The 22,188-nt window shown below is 39.8% G+C and overlaps 1 protein-coding gene across 5 annotated transcripts in view; it reads right to left on the reverse strand.

Annotated features, from left to right (window-relative positions):
* Positions 1-22,188, reverse strand: part of pcbp4 (poly(rC) binding protein 4) — a 119,925-nt gene that overhangs the window by 52,951 nt on the left and 44,786 nt on the right. For all 5 annotated transcript variants that reach the window (XM_072452074.1, XM_072452075.1, XM_072452073.1 and 2 more), the window contains exons 2-4: positions 20,660-20,708; positions 5,549-5,868; positions 5,258-5,281 (exon numbers count right to left, since the gene is read on the reverse strand). In XM_072452074.1, coding sequence (XP_072308175.1) covers positions 5,258-5,281; positions 5,549-5,716 — 192 coding nt within the window. In that variant the 5' untranslated portion in view covers positions 5,717-5,868; positions 20,660-20,708. The remainder of the gene's footprint in view (positions 1-5,257; positions 5,282-5,548; positions 5,869-20,659; positions 20,709-22,188) is intronic.

Raw genomic sequence — 22,188 nt, forward strand, 5'->3', positions numbered from 1 at the left:
ACCACTTGTCTAGAGGACGTACACCGATTTTGAGGTTGGTGGGCAAAACGCACTAGGAGGACTTCGTTAAAGTGTAAAACATAAAAATGTGGTAATTTGAGAGATTTGGTGGTTTTCCCATAGGGATAACATGGGAGGTTTCTGTCATCGCTACGACAACGCCGTAAAAAATTAGGCATTTTTGTGATTGGCTTTTGTGATCGGGACGACAAAATAGAATTTTGGGTAAAGTTTAGACAATTTTGGTAAAACTAATTTTTGACCTTCAATGTTAATTTAAAGGTCACTCTGTAGGGGGCGCTATCACTGCCATTTCAATTTTGTCAGCCTAAACTGGTCCAAACTAGAAAGTTTAACAACTGATTCAAATTTGGTCCTAATCGGACTGGTTTTGATCAAATGGGAGCAATTTTTAGACCTGCAATATTCCAAAATAAGTTGTCCAACTTTGCGGCTGCGCCGCACACAGACCGTAAAAGGTATCTCAAAAAATTGAATAACTTTAGATGCCCCACTTGTCCAGAGGACGTACGCCGATTTTGAAGTCGGTGGGCAAAACGCCCTAGGAGGAGTTCGTCAAAGTTTGACGTAAACAAAATGGCTAACTCAGCTTGTTTTCATTTTCAAAGGAAGATGGCGGCCATAGGGTAAGTTTGGGGGCGTGGCCACAATGATTTTTTTTGTTTATCCTCACGAGAGGAATGCGTGTCCCGAATTTCGTAGCTTTACGCCAAAGTTGACCTCGGGGCGTCTCCCATAGGCGCAATGTATTTTGACTTTTGTCGGTGGCGCTGTCGCGCCATTTTTTAACGAAAAAAAAAATGGCCCAGAAAAAATAAAATTTTTCGCCGATTCTGAATTTTGGGCAAAGTTTGGTGAGTTTTTGAGCATGTTCAGGGGGTCAAATTAGAGCTCAAAAAGCAGAAGAACAAGAAAAATAAAAATAATTAAAGCCGCAAGTGGCATCCAACGGCCCTCGCGGGCCGCCGGCCTTCCGACTCTGCGCTTTCGACTTGATAAAGATGGCGCCCTTATTGTGTGTTGAATAAAAAAAGAACTTGACAGACGGCGACACATTGGACATGGCCAATCCAGTGCAAATGAACACAAGTGTCAGTCAAATTTGCTGCGCCGCCGCACAGAGACCGTAGCACTTGGAATAAAAATATGGATAACTTTTGATGCCGCGCTTGTGTAGATGATATTTCCCAAAGTAAAGGTTGATCGAGCTATTGCCCACGGAGGAGTTTGTTAAAGTGTGAAGCGTAAATGTGAACATTTCAAGGATTTGGCGTTTTTCCCATTTGTGACAGTATATTTGCAGCTCCACGGCACAGAGACCGTACCACTTAAAATCAAAATATGGATAACTTTTGATGCCCTGTTTGTGTAGATGATTTTCCCCAAATATGAGCTTGATCAGGCAATCGCCCTAGGAGGAGTTTGTTGAAGTGTGAAGCGTAAAAATGTGGTCATTTTAGAGATTTCGCTGTTTTCCTATTTCTGACATATTTGCAGCTCCACGGCACAGAGACCGTAGCACTTGAAATCAAAATATGGATACGTTTTGATGCCCCGCTTGTGTAGATGATATTCCCCAAATATGAACTTGATCGGACAATCGCCCTAGGAGGAGTTCATTAAAGTGTGAAGCGTAAAAATGTGGTGATTTGAGCGATTCTGCGATTTTCCCATAAGGATAACATGGGATGTTTCTGTCATCGCTACGGTTACGCCGTACAAAATATGACTTTGGCTCTCATACTTGTATGATCAGGATGGCAAATTAGAATTTTGTGCAAAATATCATGTCATTTGGAAAAACTCTATTGTTTATAGGCCACTCTGAAGGCCAAATAGTCAGAATTCTGGGAAACGTTTGCGGCTCCATCGCACAGAGACCGTAAAAGTTATCCTTAAAATTTGGATAACTTTAGATGCACCACTTGTCTAGAGGACGTACACCGATTTTGAGGTTGGTGGGCAAAACGCACTAGGAGGACTTCGTTAAAGTGTAAAACATAAAAATGTGGTAATTTGAGAGATTTGGTGGTTTTCCCATAGGGATAACATGGGAGGTTTCTGTCATCGCTACGACAACGCCGTAAAAAATTAGGCATTTTTGTGATTGGCTTTTGTGATCGGGACGACAAAATAGAATTTTGGGTAAAGTTTAGACAATTTTGGTAAAACTAATTTTTGACCTTCAATGTTAATTTAAAGGTCACTCTGTAGGGGGCGCTATCACTGCCATTTCAATTTTGTCAGCCTAAACTGGTCCAAACTAGAAAGTTTAACAACTGATTCAAATTTGGTCCTAATCGGACTGGTTTTGATCAAATGGGAGCAATTTTTAGACCTGCAATATTCCAAAATAAGTTGTCCAACTTTGCGGCTGCGCCGCACACAGACCGTAAAAGGTATCTCAAAAAATTGAATAACTTTAGATGCCCCACTTGTCCAGAGGACGTACGCCGATTTTGAAGTCGGTGGGCAAAACGCCCTAGGAGGAGTTCGTCAAAGTTTGACGTAAACAAAATGGCTAACTCAGCTTGTTTTCATTTTCAAAGGAAGATGGCGGCCATAGGGTAAGTTTGGGGGCGTGGCCACAATGATTTTTTTTGTTTATCCTCACGAGAGGAATGCGTGTCCCGAATTTCGTAGCTTTACGCCAAAGTTGACCTCGGGGCGTCTCCCATAGGCGCAATGTATTTTGACTTTTGTCGGTGGCGCTGTCGCGCCATTTTTTAACGAAAAAAAAAATGGCCCAGAAAAAATAAAATTTTTCGCCGATTCTGAATTTTGGGCAAAGTTTGGTGAGTTTTTGAGCATGTTCAGGGGGTCAAATTAGAGATCAAAGCGCTGAAGAAGAACAAGAAAAATAATAATAATAATAATAATAATAATATTTTTAGCAAAAACAATATAGCCGTTTTTACTATAATAAAAACAGCAATTAGTGAATGGGCTACGCCCATTCACTAATTGTTGACTATTTCTGTCATAGCAGGAGTAAGTATGCATGATCCATGCCTTCGGCATGGGCTAGTTCACTGTACTTGCCAGGGGCGACGGGGTACCAAACATGCGGGCTGCGCCCGCATGTTTGGTCAGACAGTTGCAACGCTGCCTTCGGCAGCGTTGCGGGAGCAATAGGCCCTCCCCCTGCTGGGGCTCGGGCCTAATAATAATAATAATAATAATAATAATATTTTTAGCAAAAACAATATAGCCGTTTTTTCTATAACAACAAATTATACATTGTTTGAAAGCTCTAAGCCTTCCCCATGCCGCCATGGGGTGGAATCATCATTACGAGCGCTTACGCGCTCGTCACTCCCTATTTCGTCGGGATGCCCCGCCCACTCCCCATAGACTTCCATTGATTTGAGCAGAAACAAGCATGGCCCATGCCTGCGGCATGGATTCTCGCGTACGGGACGATGCCAGGAGGGTTTTTGGAGGAATGCAGCGCTTCGCGCTGCTGTTGTCAACAATTTGTGAATGGGCGTAGCCCATTCACAAATTGTTGACTATTTCTGTCATAGCAGGAGTAAGTATGCATGATCCATGCCTTCGGCATGGGCTAGTTCACTGTACTTGCCAGGGGCGACGGGGCACCAAACATGTGGGCTGCGCCCGCATGTTTGGTCAGACAGTTGCAACGCTGCCTTCGGCAGCGTTGCGGGAGCAATAGGCCCTCCGCCCTGCTGGGGCTCGGGCCTAAAAATAATAATATTTTTAGCAAAAACAATATAGCCGTTTCCACTATAACAACAAATTATACATCGTTTGAAAGCTCTAAGCCTTCCCCATGCCGCCATGGGGTGGAATCATCATTACGAGCGCTTACGCGCTCGTCACTCCCCATTCCGTCGGGATGCCCCGCCCACTCCCCATAGACTTCCATTGATTTGAGCAGATACAAGCATGGCCCATGCCTGCGGCATGGATTCTCGCGTACAGGACGATGCCAGGAGGGTTTTTGGAGGAATGCAGCGCTTCGCGCTGCTGTTGTCAACAATTTGTGAATGGGCTACGCCCATTCACAAATTGTTGACTATTTCTGTCATAGCAGGAGTAAGTATGCATGATCCATGCCTTCGGCATGGGCTAGTTCACTGTACTTGCCAGGGGCGACGGGGCACCAAACGGCAGCGTTGCGGGAGCAATAGGCCCTCCGCCCTGCTGGGGCTCGGGCCTAAATATTCCGATACGAAAACAATGTTTCCCATTTTCCAAATATCATAAACTATACATTTTCGGAAAGTGCTCGCGCTTTCCTACCTCATGGTGTGGGTCCCTGGTCACTGACGGGTACTTTCGTTAATTTTGAGTGGGCTCCGCCCACTTTGTGTTTTTGGCCCTCTATACAGTAATAATGTTCATTTTTTGCATTACATGCTTATATGCACGGAACATGCAAGAGATGGGGAACGTATTCGTGAGGTACTTAGCGCAAATGAGTGCTTTATATGGGGATGACGACCGCTTCGCGGTCGTCATCCCCATATATCTCAATGTATATCTCAATGTAAAGTGCTCGTTTAGTGCGCACTTTTGCACGGGCTTCGCCCGTTTACAACGGTAATGTTCCATTTTCCTACTACTAATTAGTATGCACGGGGCGTGCATGAGTGGAGGAGTGCGTTAGTGAGTGTTTGGAAGTGGGCGAGCGCTTCGCGCTCGATTTCGTGCGCACTACGTGCGCACTTTTGCAGCCGTGCTTCGCACGGCCTTACGAGATTAATAGGCCTCTCGCCAGCTTGTGGCGCTCGGGCCTAAATATACTCTGACGGAAGTCACTGATAATCATGGGTTAGCTGCTGCGCTGTGAGGCCAACGGTCATTATCGCACTGCTCTGGCTCTAGCTCTGATATATTTGGAACAACCCTGCCAGGGTTTATTTAACGTGTCTGGAATGAAACTTAATGGCACAAAAAGTTGCTCTTCAGGAAGTTAAGGACAATCTGGGCCTAAAGGAAAATTTCATGCAGATTTCATGGTAACTTTGTGCAGCAATAGTGGGATTAGGTTTAACATTATCTTGTTAACATGGTTATTTTTGAAAACCATATAGAGCTGAAGATGGCATACGCAGATACATATTATTAGCACCTGTAGGGTAGTAGAAGAGAATACATTTCACATTTACTATAGTCACAGTCTTTACAGAATGGAGTAATCCTCAGAACTCTGTGTACAATGTGTTTTAATGCAATACAAGTCAAATATTGATCATGGAATGACACACACCTTGCCAATAATGCTTCCTACTTCCTGTAAGAGACAAAAACACACATGTCAGACACACATCACTTCTGAAAGTTTATCAATCTTTTGATGAATACAACGCACTAAAAATATCCACCCGTATTAATCTTTGTGAAGACTGTTATATTAAAAAAATATATCTCAGAATGTTTTATAACCGGCATCCTACCTTTAAAACAGATTATTAAACGGTTTTATCTCATGAGAATCGACAACAACATGTCAATGCTTTTATATTTTCCTGCTGCGATGTGTTTGAACTTGTCTTCTGACCTTGCCGTGCATCAGTAGCCTGAGTGTCAGCGTCACTCCCATGGCTCCGTCTCCAAACTCCTGCTCACAGCTCATGGTGGTGGAGGAAGAGGAGGCGGAGGAAGAGGTGGTGGTGGTGTGGTGGTGGGTGGAGGTGTGGTGGGTGGACTCTGCCGCTGGGAGACGCATGAAGGTCTGAGGCCCAAAGGCGACCGGAGCTGTGCTGGGAGAAGCCACTGATTCTGCTGACGTAGCCCAGGAGCTGTGGGGGATCAGGGTGGAACTGCAGGGGGCGCTGTGGTGCAGGTCTGCTCAAGTGTGGGCCTTAACCTGTGTCCTGTCTGTTAGAGAAAAAAGAGAATGGGGTGAGCTCATAGATCTATTCAAATGAAAGGATAGGGTAGTGCTCTCTTAACCCTGTCGTGAGTCGCCCCAGGGCCAGTCCTTTGGTGAAGCAGCAAAAAAATCCCCCACATTCCAAAGAGCACAACGTAAACTCAAACTGCTCGTGCTACAGCTTTACCAAAAGTCAGATTTTACAGCGATGTTTGCCAATTTTCAGATCATGAACTTTGCCCCGGTTCAAAATATTTCAGTTTACTTAAAAACGGCTTTTTAAATCTCTAACTTCGGCTCACTCTGCAGCTCTATGAAGGAGGGTGAAGGAGGAAGAAGAGCAAAACTGCACGTGTTCAGTGGCCGCACAGTCACCGGACATACCCAGAAGCTCTGCCATCGGCTCATAGCGGTGGCCATGTTTCAACCTTGGGTAAAATAGCCTTGGATGTTTTTCTCTTATATATGTGTAAACAAGTGCTTGAAGATTTCCAAATACATATGCTTAAGAAACATATGTAATCTTTCAAACAGGGGTAAAAAGTGTACTTTTGTGGGTAATGTGACTTATATCTGATACGTGATTATCAATACAAATATCACCTTATAATCAGTATATTGATAATTTAACAAACAATTTTTTTTTAGCTGCAAATACCTGAAGCCATTCTTTATGGATTGACAGATTATATTGGTTGTGTTTAGTGAGTGGCACAACTGAAAACCTGTATTAATGTGCAAAAAGTATCAGGATAAATACAACACAAGCCAATACATCTGAGTAGCGACTATGAGATGAACAAATGATATTTCTGCTCTTTAACAGTGCAAACATTTTCAATTTGCATTAACAAAATGATCTCACTGCTAGGCACCAAAAACAACATTACTGCGCAGCCTCAAGCTTACATGACATTTGACTGTTCAACATCTTAAAGGCACATTGCGATCATGGCCCTCTAAGACTCAATGAGAGGTGCGGAAATTAGCAGATTTCATCGTGTCAGAAACAAGTCAACAAGTCAGCAAGCTCATTTAAACATTAATTGGGCTCTGTCTTCAAAAGCTCAAGGGAAGAAATAAATTGGCTTTTGGGTTTGGAAATGCATACCAAGCACAATGAAACACCCAAAAAGGAATCCACTTGAACTTCTGAAAACGTCCTACTTTACAAAGTCACGTATAGTCTGAAGCCGTTCTTGTCTCCACCAGTTTTGATAGTGGGATTGACAGGTTGATTGACCAATTAAATTAATTAAATCATTAAATAAATAAATTGAATTCTCCTCTGAAAGCCACGTCAAACTTGGCTTTTAAAATATTAATCACAAAAGATTACCTATAAACAATTTTTAAACATATTTTTTTGACAACCCTTTGATAAACCTTACAATTTTTTTTTACAAATTATGACCTAAATTTGTATTCTATATATATTTTTTTTTACATAAAAAACTAAAACCATTCTTCTCCATTGAAATGTGTCTGATTCTAACAGAACGGTAATTTGCAAAAAACTTCAAGTCAACCTTCATATTTTGAAGGTTTTTTGGATCGCTGCTTTGATTCCAGCTTGAGCTCTATAAAATGTGCATGTTGTGCTGGTGTAATTATGCGTGTGTTCATAGAGCGCATGCATTTCCATTTGCAGCATTCTGCATCACTCCCCCTACCATCCCACTCCTCCCAGCTCATAAAAAATACACATTGGAACCCAAAGTAGGTCACAAATGCGATGCGGGCTGTCTGGCACGCAACTCCAGCAGCATCATGACAACACAGCAAAAACACACAGGAAGACGACTCCGAGGGACCGTGGTAGAAATGAACAGTGGAGGATAACGGAGCACAAAGCTGACGAGATGTGGAGCCTGAGAGAAAGTTTTACCAAACGAAGCTGGTGTAGCTGTCGGTGTAATAGATTGTATCTTTAAAAATGATGTCGATGCTGTTAAAAGTGTGTATGGATGTGTGAATGCTAGAAATCCTCATCAGTCTGAATATGTAGGTCATCAGCATAACTCTGACACATATCTAGAACTGGGCCAATTATTGAAATATTGAGCATTTTGTTTACTATATGCACATTTGCAACTTTCATTTTACAGTGATTTTGCATTTGAATTCATTTGAATACACATTTTAACACATTTATTTTGGATTGGCACAATTGTCTGAAGGCAGTTATCAGGAGCAAAGAATAAGAAAAACATTAGATATTCATTTTTGTCAATATTGTCCGTCCCTACAACATACATCGTATAAGTTTGATTCTAAGACGAGCTATCGGAACTAAATCGTATTATGAATTGTTGCAAACTCAAATCACAAAGGCTTCTTTTATTTTGGTAAAATCGCTTCTGTAAGTAACAACATATCTTAAATAAAATAATATAATAATAAAATAAAATAAAATAATATAAAAATAATATATATAATAATTTTCGATATAATGCTAAGTTAACCGTGTAATTTAAACATCTAGATTCATGTTCTAAATGTATGAGATTATTGAATTGTTTTCAGATTTCAGTTCAGTTTTCTCTTAAATGTGCACCTGGATTTGTTTAAAATGCTGTAAAATGCTTCAAAAATCACAAATATTTATCTATACTCATTTTACTATACCTTTATTCATCTTTTATAAACATGTTGAACTGATTAACTCACCGGTATATAATATCTCAGCCTATTTGTAAATCTTTAGCAGTTATTAATCGGTTGCTCTAAATTTCCTCAGTAAATGAAGCTGTGAGTGCAGTGTTGATTTTATGGTTGGGAACAGAAAATGCTACAGAGGAAACTAATGCATCAGCTTAAAGGGAGCACTACAAAAGCATCATATGAATTATTGAAAGTCATTCAGACGCTCCACATAAACCCACTATTTCACTTACCATTTCCCAGCCGGTCTGTGCCTTCCCCGTGGACACGCCCTTGTAGAGGTCAGTGCTCAGTCTGTCACACTGAGACGACAGAAGCTGCCACTAGGGGGGCTCAAGTAACCAATTATGTTCATTTTATTTAATATGGGATGGTGAACATGACTTGTAAATGTGCCAGAGTTAGCCAAGCATCCTAATTTTCATTGATATGAGATGAGGATGGTTTACAAAAGACAACAGCAAAAAGGCCTTACAGAGAATAAAATCTGTACTATCTACTCAGCCACTAAGCAGCAAAGCACGAATGTAAAATTAACTATATTTTCAGTTTTGACATAATAATTTGCTCATTTGCCCTAGATTTATTGCCCAATTTATTGAGTCTTAAGTCTTATTTTTTCTCAGTAGTATCTAGTTTACTCAAATAGTAAATAGAATATCAGAAATCCTCTCCTCTAAATTGTTGCTTATCGCTTATAACATTAACTCATTGTAGAATAGTGTGTATGTTCTGACTCTTATTTTGTAGAACAGCTCTTTTAGGTCTCTCCTTGTCCCTCACTTCGCCTTCTTTGTAATAAGCTATCTTCCGGTGAACTTATCAGCCAAAGCAACCTTTCACATCAGAGCATCTGCACCAACCTCACAAATTCATGCATATAAATACCAAACACAGAGGAATGAGAATGAGATGGAAAACAAAAGCGCAGTGAGAAATTCAAATCTAGAGCAGAAGAAAGGGGAGAACAAAAGCCAGGCACCACTCGGCTTGAATACATTTCATGGACCTCGGCTAAATTGCTGGTTTTGGATTTGATTACCAGATGGGCAGGTCTGATTGATTCTGGCCGGCAACAACTCATTCTAAAAAGTGATTGGATTAAATGCTGAGCCACCAAGTCGTTGCTCAACACTGATTGGTCCGAGACTGCTACCAGCTCCTTTAAATCATGTCTGTCGTTAAGTTGCAGCAGATGTCAAAGACGTCATGCTTGTAAATAATAGAGGCTGTGGTTATAGAGGCACACTTTTACAAAGCAGTCCAATCTAGTCAGGTGTCCAGCTGTCCAGAGAGTCGGACTTTAAGCCTCATGTCTTTGACCGAAAGACGAGAAAGTTTATCATCCAAGACCAAAATCTATAGATCAGGAAAGACCTACTGTATGTTAACTGCAGTGGTACAGTTTGACTTGGCATTAGAAGCCGCGGGGTCCATGATGAGAGGGTGATGTCATGTCGAGGTGACGGCTGCAGTGGAAGAGGGAGCGTGACATCACTGGCTCTCTATGTGTGTGTATCGAATGAGTCTAAAAACAGAATCCAGCGGCAGGAAGAGCTGGAGCCAGTGCAAGATAAGAATATTGGATTTATCTGCCAAGCTGTGGCAGGAGGCGAGCTACATTACAGGATCACATTATCAACAAACAATGTCATACATATTTTGAGCCACAAAGATTGTTTTGTAAAATGTGTGACTGTGAAAATAAAATCTAAAAGTCTGATCACGTTTGAACTGAATACTGCCCTGGAAAACTAACGTGTTAAGTTACTGCACTACTTTGACATAAAAGTAACACGTAAGTGTACTTTTGCTTTACCAATAATTAACATTATTGTACAGCATATACAGTTTGCCAACAATCCCTTTACATATCACCAGTTACAATCACAGTTACATAATCATTAAAAAACAAATAAATAAACAAGCAAAGTTAATGCGTTTGACAGAGATTTATTTATCTTTTGTGTTGACAGATTACCACAATACAATGTCATACAATAAGCACGTGTAGGTCTGTCATCAAGCAATGAAAAACATCATTGAAACAAAATGAGTGGATTGGCAAGAGCGACGCACAACAACAAAACGCTATTGTTTTAGCACTGTAGTTTAATTAAATCAAACTCACCACATCGCTGTTACCCTACAATTACTCATTTACAAAATAGAGGTTATAACGAAGGAGAGAGAGTTTTTCACGTTACCAGCTAACGCGTTACCCTAAACTCTGCTCAAGGATGACATATTATCTGGATTGATTCTAATCATGATCGCTAAATGACAATCTGCATTTGCTTAAGGTATTTTGCAGTTAGCCTCTCCAATTTTTAGTTCACATGGTTCATTTCTGATCTTGCAAATACTATTTTGTGACTTCCCTCTGCATATAAAAGTATTTGGGTCTGTGAGGAATTGCTCTTTCTACAGTGAGCACACAGAGGAGGAGACACAGGGACAGAAATGGACAAAGCCAACATGAGGGAGGTCACTTGTGCCACACATGTCCTGCGCCCTGCCAGTGGAGCAGATAATCTCTGTAATTAGAGCTGGCTAATGCTATGATGCTACAACTATCTCCGAGAAGACAAGAGGCAAACAACTGTGGGCATAAACCCGAGCTCTTTAAATGTGAAGACAATGTGCATTTAGGTTGCTTTAGTGCAATTGCTCCAAAATAGCTCAAATGCCCAATGCGGTTACTAAATGGTTGATTTGAATCCCTGTTCAACGGTGAACTCAGTGTTTAAACACATCTACTGAGCAACTTGCCCTGACAATTTGCACATTTATGGAAAAAAAGGTAGCTTCAAATAAAGCAGTGTTATTTATGGAACCGCTCTGAATCGTTCTTTAAAATGTAATAAATCATACATCTTGGGATCTTGGGATCAAATGTAAGAATACTTTAGAATGAAATATATGGTTTGACATTAAGCAAAGAAAATGCTATGACTTGTGAGCTTTATAGTTTATTTAAACTTTTTTTTTTTTTACATGCTTCACCAAATGCAATGCACACACAGAAAGTGGACCATTTACTCAAGGGGATTTTATGTAAATAGCCACAAACCGACTAAAAGAAAACGGAGTGCCCGGGGCTGTTATTCTTTTGCAAACAACCGACACTGAAGTGGCCAAGGATGACATTTAGTGTTTGGTTTTCTTTTTAAAGTGAAGCTGTGGGGGTTTTAACCCAGATGGAAAGGGTCTCACAGAATAATATAAGGAATAAAAACGGTGTTTTGAAACAGATAAAAAATGCAGCAGTGACATTTTTGGGTGCTCCGAGGCCATCAGAGTAGACAGAGTCAGACTTTATTCAAATGCTACTTGGTGTAGTCTGGGGTATATTTGCATACCATTGCAGGTCGTGCACACAGTGAACAGCAGCACCCGGGCTCAGGTGCGCTGCACAAGCCTGTGCTGACTGTAGAGGAGCACAGGTGTGTCTTTACACAAGCGTGGTTCAACATCGCCGAGGGGGGGTTGTTCTATCACTGTTCATAACAACAAGAAGTTGATGATCCTTATTGTGTGCTACATTACTGCAACTGCATTGTTCAAACATAAACAGAAACATATGTTTAATTTGACTCAAACTGTCCTCAATATACGATTCAAATATTTTTTTTCTTGAAAGGTTGACCAACACAAATCTATTCTTAACCCTTCTGCACACTAGAGGATTGTTTTGCCTTATTTTAAGCCTGATTTGCCTCTCCAAGAGTTCGAGAAGACGTAGCTCGAGCAGCAATTCTCGAAAGTTATTATTTGTCGTGGCCTGCCTGTGGGGTCAATAGAATTCTGTTACAACTTTGTCAGGATCCAGCTCCCAAACCTCAAATTGTAAGGTTCCAACAACTTTACCGCAGCCATTCAGAGCAGCCAATGCTAGGCTCCGTTTGACCAAACTTTGTTCATTCTTCTTCAGCGCTACAGTGACTTAACAGGCTTCTTACCTATAAAGCGTCATCCAGTGTCCTTTATAAGCAGGGTTTTTGTTTAGTTTTTTGCTTTAAATAAGAGCGCATGGAAAGGCTCGCCCATATCCTCACGTATTTGTTTTCATGACACAGCCTGTTCGATCACGTGAACAAATATTTCCTGAAATCGACCAGTCTGTGGTGTGACTGTAAATATCATGTGATAAGATATAATTGTAGCAAAATGTCCTCAGGTCTGTGGTCCAGGGTGCAGCCGACTTTATCCTTTTAAGACTTTAAGATCTTATGATGTGTTTAATGGGTGTGTTCCGGAAAACGTTTTGGTCTGTTTCCCCGACTCATCAAACCAGCCTCTAAGTGTTAAGTATTGATTTACAAAATAGGACACTCACTATATCCCAACCATTGGCTGACACAATATCAAATCATTATCACAACAAACTAAATCTATCGCAAAAACACCAAGATCCTTCATCAGACAGACATAAATTTACAGTTTTTAAAATGTAAACGGGTATTTTAGATGAAAAGTAATAAATAAACCATGATTTAATTTTGGTTTGGTCAATGTCAAGCTTTTTTGCTGACTAGTAAATTAAGGCGAGCTCAATTTTGTTTATTTTTTTCCCTTCTTCTTTTATACTATGACTCTTATTTTAGATTGTTTTGATTCTGTGTAAAAAAAAATATATATTCTGTGTTTTGTGTGCTTTCCTTGGAAAAGACGTATCAATCTCAATCGTTTTTTACTTGGTTGAATAAAGGTTGAAATAAATAAATTCTATATCACTGAAAATATTGTCAGAAAACATATTCAAATATTGTAATAACACCATGTTCTTCATCAAGACGGAAATGTACTATTTTTAAAATGGAAACAGTTGAAAAAGGCAGATTTTTACTCATGTTGTTTCCTTTTCAATCTAAATTAACCTTGATTAAGTCTTGGTTCTGTCTCTGTTCGTTTTTTATTTTGTTTTAATTATATTATTGTGTCAAAAAGTACATTAAACCTTTGCAATAATAATGATTCTGACCAGACTCAAACATTGGGGTGATCGAGCCTTCTCTGTCGCCCCCGACATGCGCACCAATCTAGGCTTACAACTTATTTATACTCTGTAATGTAGTGACACTTTATTTTGTACAGTTTGTATTTACTTAGTTTTATGTTTTGTATTGCCTTGATTTTTATTGTGAAGCACTTTGGTCACTTTGAGTGTTGTAAAGGGCTCTAAATAAAGGTTGATTGATTGATATTGCAGCCCTTAACAGCCACATCGCATTACACAAACATTTCCAATATTGTGCAGCCCTAATACCAATGTTTTATCCAGTTTTTAGAGACTGCCGTGTCCGAGCTGGGAGCTGTGATCATGTGTATGACCCGCGCACCCCCGTTTTTAAGATTGAAAATATTTTCTTTTTTCTGCGTGTATTAAACCCACGTAATATTACTTGAACCGTAAAAAACTACAAATCCCTACGTCCGTGAATGCAACATCCGTTCACGTGGTTTACATTTACGGCACGTTACGCGCACTGCGTCACTTCAGCCAATCACCGGTTTGCCACGTTTGTTCCGTAAAAAGAGTATGAAGTTTGACAGGTAGAGCATTGGGCTCGTACGCAGTGGACGTTACATGAACTCTCAGTTGTTCTCTTACGGGCATTTTACTCACTATTCACTGAGATTTGCACTGTTATCTCTATTGTGTGCGGATTGTGCACTGGACTAAATGTAAATACTGGATTTTATGTTGTTTGTCAAATGCACTGTTAAATATATGGCACAGCCATGAAACCTAATTGTATTCTGTATTATTACTTACACGCACCTCCGATAGTTGACCTAGAATCTTGTGCACCCCCCTTCAGAAAATCCTGGATCCGCCCCTGTGTATCATATCAGCAGTCTGGTGTGTGAGCAGTGGAGACGGACAGGGAATACATGAGGGTTTGTTAGCGCTACATGAAAGAGCACATTTGGGGGGCTGTGTGGATCTGTGGCATGGGAGATGAACTACACGCCATATCCTATAACATCACCTCTTCTCTTATTCCACTTTGAAATGTTTTCCTGCTTCCCCAAATCAATGTCTTCCAAGTGAATTGCACAAAGCCTTGTGAAGGTCACCTCACTAGAACATGCAGTCAATGTTTTAATGTTTGTGGAATGGAGGACATCTGATCAATTATTAAAGCTCTTTACTGCTCCAAGTGCATTTTAGTAATGAAAGTGAAGCATGGTCAGGCCTCCCAATAAGTAATATGTCTTAACACCAAAGGAGGCGCTCTTCCTTCAGGCCCTCCTTTGACCATTGAAATACATACATCTGTAAATAATTGGTGACTTTCAAATAGTGTTGAGCTATTGGTTGAGGCATGTTTTGCAGTTATGGCTCAGGCTCGATGGCCCTTCTCCAGACACACACATGCAGCTGTGGGGGGCCCTGCAGGGGACAGATGCCCTTCACAAACAGAATGACAAACAGACTGACTGGGATGCACCAGAGATGGCCCCGACACACATACAGTAACCAACCTCATGTAACCCCTTTATATAAACAATGGAAACATCTTTAGATTTCTAGAAGTTAGACTACACATGTTAAATTTGACCACACATTATGCCTATTTTTCACCAGTTTCACAATTTATTGCAACAATATCGTGAAGAAGGGCTAAAATCTATATAAATGACACTTGACAAATAAAAATAAGACTTTTATTTTGTTTAAACTGTCAGTTGCATTGAAATCGGAAACTGCATTTTAGCTGGAATATCGCTTTTGGATGATATAGTCAGAGGGATTCTGTTTTAGAACTTAACGTCCTGTCGTTTGTAGCTTTTAATTTTGATTCATTTATTTCACAAACTGACACTTCACTTCATGATAAATATTTACCACAGGAACTATCCCACTAAACTAGGTAATACTTAGAAAAAACATGAGAACCTGTCACTTATGCACTTTAACAACGTACTTTGAACAATCGTGCACCTCGCATTATTCCTGTGAACTACATTCTTCTCCAGAGCCTTCCCCACTCCCACTGTCTATTACTGCTCCGTGCTTGTTCAGATATTTGCTGTGTCTGTTGTCGAGTTATTTTCAATTGGCTTCTCAGCTCAAGGGCCACTTTACCGGTGTGAGTGCTGACCTGAGAAGAAGTTGGGATTTCATCGTTAACATGAGCCAAATCCACCACCGGGAGTGTAAAATTGTATCTCAACTGATCAAAGTGGTGATACAGAAGGCATTAAACATGAGAGGCATGAATAGGTTTGAAAAAAATATAAAAACATCAATCCAAAGACAGCACAAGGCTTTACGTTTCAAACCAAAATTCTTGCATGAGATACTTATTGCTTGGTTGAGCTACACTGTGTGGACAAGAGCTTTCTTTCTATACAAAGTTAAGAGATTGCCAACTGTCATGTAAACAGCACGCTATCACTGCCAGAACTCATCTAAATTCTAATCCGACCCCAAGAAATGGGCCGCTGCAGCTCATTGTTGTAAACAGCGGGTGCGCACCTAGTGAACGCACTTGAAACTTGGTAAAATATCACTTTATTTTTGTATTAACATATAAATGCGCAGTTTAGGACGCATTTTAAATTGCTAACGCACTCATAAAATAACTAAATTATGAATGATGTAGTCATCATTACTGAGAATCTGAGACCATGAATCCAGGAACAAGGAAGATTGTCCATATCTCACCAGGACATTTTGCCTTAATGTGCAATATAAAATGAAAATACAAACGTAAATATTGTAGAGCCCTACGGTGTTCAAATATTGCAACAGGAGAAAATGTTAGTTGTTATGATGGCAAGCGGCTGGGTCCGGACAGGCAGGAAGTAATGGACTCTTTATTGAATTAGCTGCTCCACAAAAGCAGAGCAGTCATTATGATCCAGCTGAGATCCTGACACAGCCCTGTGAACTGCAGCCATCAACTGCACTGGTTATAAGAGCGGACTTCTCAGTCGTCCAAGCTGTTCTTCCAGAAGCCATTAGGTTGATGCCAGAAAAGTTCAACATTCAAAAGAAACATTTGAAAATCTCCTTAAGAGTCTCAGATCTGGAGAAGACACACTGTGATTCCCCCAGTGCTTTTGAGAGCCAAGGTTGGACCTAATAGAATAGTGTAACATTTTTTCATATTTTACTTTTGTCTATTTTCCAATCCAAAACAGTGTTTGACTCAATTGGATGGCAAACCTTCATTTGTTCAGTCAGTTTATCCGTCAATATTGTCTTAGTCAAGCAAACATTTTTATAATCCAACATGGAGTATTATCCAGATGGAGTGAAGTAGGTAAATGGTTTTATCTCACTTTTTTAAAGATAATGTTTACTTGTACGTAGGCCTATCACAATAAGAACATTTTAAGTGCTATTTATTACTGCATACTGTAAAATATGATAAGCAATATGATTGAAACGACTTTATCCCACCGACTGACATAATAACAGGATAACCTTTTCTAAAAATATAAAATAATTAGCACAATGAAACACTTTTGTGTGTGTGTGTGTGTGTGTGTATATATATATTTATATATATATATATATATATATATATATATATATATATATATATTTATATATATATATATATATATTATATATATATATATATATATATATATTTATTTATTTACATAGGTTAGTTTGTTTTATGTAAGCTTTTGTTGCTGTATGTTTAAAAAAGAAAGAAACAATTCTGTACAGCTGTTTTTGTTGATTTATATTCTCTTGGATCGTCTGGATGCTATTGGATTCAATACAAGTTCTACAAAAATAGTTTGCAGATTACCTCACAATATACAGTACACAATTATATAAACTCAATTGTACCCATGAAAAAGATCACTTTTCTCATTGGGTTTTCCCTGTATAAATAAATAAAATGAAAGTATAACAGCGTCTCTAAATGCATTTTGTGATGTAAACATGATCCGATCACAGACTATTGACAGCTCACATTGATTCATTGATGCACAGAGCATGTCTTATGGTTCAAACCGCGGCGTCCAAATTTGTGCCGGACGCCCGAGTTGGACACCTGTACATCTGAAGGCAGTTCAGCGCACACGTGCAGTGGAAGCGGCTTGTCTGGGTCCACCAGATACTTCAGAGGTGAGCTAAGTTTTGTGAATATCATCATTTGCTCCTAGAGCTGCATCTGGCTAATATTTGGATTGTTGCAGGGTTTGTTTTGGTCCTTCTTCCGGATAATAAAATGTGTAAGTAAGTCACTGGAGCGTAATATCTCATTGGTTGCCGCAATGTGTTGGCCGCCAAAAGTTCAGCTTTCACCCGGGGTGTGCGTCCAGAGCGTCCAGAGCGTCCAGAACAGCCAATGTTCAAACTCCCTGGACATGGGATACATGCTGCTCGGACACTGAAAACGCACAATAAAAATGCTGGACGATCTGGATGCACGTCCACGTAGACTTTGAATGTAAAATGGATGCTTTGACGTTGCGGCGTGAATGTCCTTTTAGTCGACTTTTAGTCTTGATTGAAGTACAGAAGTGGGCATTGGCAATGCCCACTTCTGTACTTCAATCAAGACACCCCTCACTGGCACTTAAACATAACAGGCCTATAGCAAACTACCAACGGGTGGAAATGGATCTAAATACCATCCATACTGCAAGTTGAAGGGAGCAGTTGAGAAACACTTTTACAAAGAAGTCTCATTTGCAGAGCAAGGCTTATCAAACTCTAAGCTTGCAGTAGCATAGCGCACTGGCCTTTGAAAAGCTAATCCTTTCCCCAATGTCCCCAATACACCCTTTAGCTTATAAGTGGGGCACTGCTGATTTATAAAGTCCCTTTTCAATGCAATTTTTCATATTATGTTATGTATTGGATGCCAAAAGGTACGAAAACAGTATTATACAAGAGTTCCATACAGTTGACCCAAATCCATCTGATTTCTGTGTCTTCTGTTATTATCAAGACATCTAAGGCTTTTGGAGGTTTTGCATTTTACATACTAATTGGCAGCTCTACAGAGAGATAAAATGAGTGCTCAAGAAAAAAGAGACTAAAAGAGTAACGAAAGAGAAGTTGGATTAAACGAAAAGCAGTTTGGTAGAGGCCGCTAACACTTCCCCTCCAACTTCATTGCGTATTAATGCTGTGTCTCTGGGCAAGACACTTTGCACAACTGTGGGATAGGTAAAGAATCCATGGCTGAACTGTAAGTGTTGGCCGTCCCAGGCAGCTGTGACTTTAGTTACTATAGTCATTTGTATTGTTTGTGTGCTGTTGGCTCTATTGGCTGCATCACTTCATCTGCTTTCATAAAACAAAGTGGAATGACATTGCCATCGATCCCATCGGAACGACTGAGGGATTACACAGACAAGTTAGAAGGACTTACGTCTGACCCTCTGTAATCGCTCCTATTGCATTACATACTGGAATGTCCCAGTGCTGCTGAAATAAATCAATATATAAATTCCAGTAAAAATGTCCACTTTCAAGGACAAGACATTGGAGCTACACCATTAAAAAAGACTATGTTCGGGTGTTTTCCACTGATCCAAAAGCGACATGAATCATCCGCACAACAATGTGAATTAGTGGAGTGATTGCGAGGTGTGAACACGTCTCAGTAATAATGATATGATTTTGATAAATGGGACTGCTTTTGTCATTTACATAAAGAAAAACATGAAGCAGAAGAATCAATGAAGCAACAACAGTTATTAATAGTTATTTTCCCATTTAAACTGTATTTGACCTCTAAATAGTCTATATTTGGCAATTCATGTTTTTGTAGTTATATCATCAGAAAATCAGAAAACACAGAAAAGACCAAACTTCGTTCTGATTACAGAGAAGACATTAAACTTGGACAATAGTCAGTAGCGTGCAGTGACTTTTATGAGGAGGAAGCAGACTTGGGGTGATCATCAATATTTAGTCGATACAGATTAATGAGGCTATTTTTTGTTCTAATTACATTTTAATTTAATAAGTTATTATTTTTTACTAAACAGTTTTGTAGTGAAACAAGCCTAGACTTACATAGTTTATTCATATTTTATATAAAGGCGTGTATTTGGTACAAACTCAGTGGGATATGTTTGTTTCATCACAAATTTCTCCTATTCACCATATTTATGCAACTGAGCCTGCAGTTGTACTACTGATTATTTATGCACAAGAAATCATTTGAATGAGTGACAAATCCTATGACAGCCCTACTACAGGTGTGTAATGCTCTTACTACACAAAACACACACATATGCAGAGACACTCACAATAAAAGCACTGGTCGGACAGATGCACTTATAATAAAGCTTTATGTGCCACAAATGTTGCCTTTAAAAGCAGCGCTACATTATACCAGCCACGATAAAACTCACCTTTCAGTCCCAGATGATCCAAATCAAAGCCACGTCTTTCCTGAAGAAACGTCTTGTATTTCCTTCGAGGTGGGCCAAAACTCTCTTTTTCTCTCTCCTTTTGTTTTTTTTAACGGTATGGCATAAAACACATACTTTGAAGACGTACAACTACTAGGATATGAATACCAACTGCCAAAAAACACTAAAGAAGAAGAAGATTCCTTTATCACTGATGTAGCTTCATAAAACGTCCAGGCACAGTCGGACACTCTTCTGCTAACGCCACAGCTCTTCACTGCTTCATCTGGATCCATGGCACACAAACTCTCGAGAATACATCTGGTCAGGCTCACGCTGTTCATAGTGAGCCCGGCCGCTGAGTGACTGACCAATCACAGTGCAGCGTTGTAGTTTGGGCGGAAGTCAAAAGGACAAACCAAAACAAACATGGCGACGGCGACAAACATACTTTGACCTATTTTAGCAGATTTACAATTTTTTTTTTTTTTTTTAAATGTGCACACAGGCGAAGTTTGTGCTTTTCTCTAACCCTAACCCGATTTAACAACCGAGAGAGCCTGTCCAGATGGATAAATGTGTAGAACTTAATTCAGAGTGATACACATAACAATCTGGCAGAGTCAGGTTACATGAAACCAAAAAAAACCTAACAAAATGTATACTTGTTACTCTCACACTATTTTGAGAATATTATTTGAGAGCTTTAATTTATTTTTCTTTCTTTCTTTTTTTTTTTATTTCGTTACAATAATAAAAATATAAATTCTACAGGTTACTCACCAGCCTAAGCGTTCAGATTTGTGGAGACGGCAACATCACTAGACCAGGCCTGGAAAGAACAAACAAACAAGACAGTTATTAAATATATTTTAGACTATTTAAAGCCTTTTGGCTATTATTTAAGTCTATTTCATATCAATGAAACGGTGTCATTTATTTCAAGTAAAGTTACATGACCAAACAGCAGGTTTAGCGTGATTAGAGGGCCTTCATTGTCGCTTGCAGGTGTAACTGGCTTTTATGGTGACAGATGTGAGCTGGCCTGGTGTTTGTCAGCACATATTATTCATTTTAGCACTCACAAGCAACTTTTATTATCATCACAGAGTGCACAGTGTTCAACATCCCTGAAGTGTCTTTGGTTTGTTCTCGCGGAGCAAAGCAACATCTGCATCCATTTGAGGATTTATGGATTTTATGTGTACGTTTAATTTAAGCCTTGCTGCATGAATATAAAAGAGCATGTTTGTAATGCATACATTTTCTCTGATTAATTGCATTAAAACTCTTTAACTTTGACAGCCCTAATATTTACATGAACTCTACTATTTGTACAAAATAGCTTAGTTAGTCTGTGTGTATAGGAAACAACCCTGCATGCATGCAAGGATCAAACATTTCTCTCCAGCCACATATATACCTCAGGGCTGTTCAGGATGTTAATGATCCCTAAATTCATACTCTTAGATCACAAGGAACAGTAACCCTTTGATTGAGCATAAAAAGAGGAAAAGATGGTCCATATTTGAAGTGTTTGCCCCTTGAAACACACTTCAAACACTCCATGGCACCGTAACAGCCCCGGGAGGAACAGTGTGGTGAGCTAGAAGGTCGAGAGGGTGTCAATTTGTGAATATGAATGGCCTCTTGGTACTTAGAGACGCAGCACATGTCAGTCTGGATGGAGTACGTCTTCAGATAGGTGTGAAAGTTCAAAGAGGAATGCCCTTTCTTTGATACATTGGCCTTGGTAGTTTTTCTTCTATGTGCATATGATGTTATGCTAATATGAGTGTTTGCTCCCTGAGTGGCAAATGGTGCAGAAATATAGACTACCAGCAATAAAGACAAAGTGACTGGATAAAAAAATGAAAAAAGTGCTAGCTCTTTAACCCCAAAGTAAAATTCGAATTTACATCTACAATCTATGGAGTTGTTTCAATCCATTTCCTCTTTCATCTGTCTTCTAACTGCTATGTTTTTGTCATTTTCTTGCACACTTCCTGACAAACGGAGGCAAATTGTCACGACGGGACCTTGTGATCCCTTCATGCGCTTTAAGCATTACCCAAATGAAAGGCTAATCTTCCCCCTCAGCGTGTGCGGTGTCGACTGGATCCTTTGGCTGGCACGTGCCTCATGTTAGCAAAGGACACTCAGCTGTTTAACTTCAGGACAACTGGGGGACTCAAAGAATGGCGGCGCTAGGCTAACTAAGCAGACAAGAATGCTAAGACCTTTCTGTATTTCAGCTATGCACACGGCCCTCTGAAAACTGAAGGGTGTGTTTGGAGAACGCAGAAGTGGAA

The sequence above is a fragment of the Eucyclogobius newberryi genome, unplaced genomic scaffold (assembly GCF_026437365.1).
Source record: "Eucyclogobius newberryi isolate DKJ021-1_F unplaced genomic scaffold, fEucNew1.0.hap1 SCAF_19, whole genome shotgun sequence".
In the NCBI taxonomy this organism is placed as follows: Eukaryota; Metazoa; Chordata; class Actinopteri; order Gobiiformes; family Gobiidae; genus Eucyclogobius; species Eucyclogobius newberryi.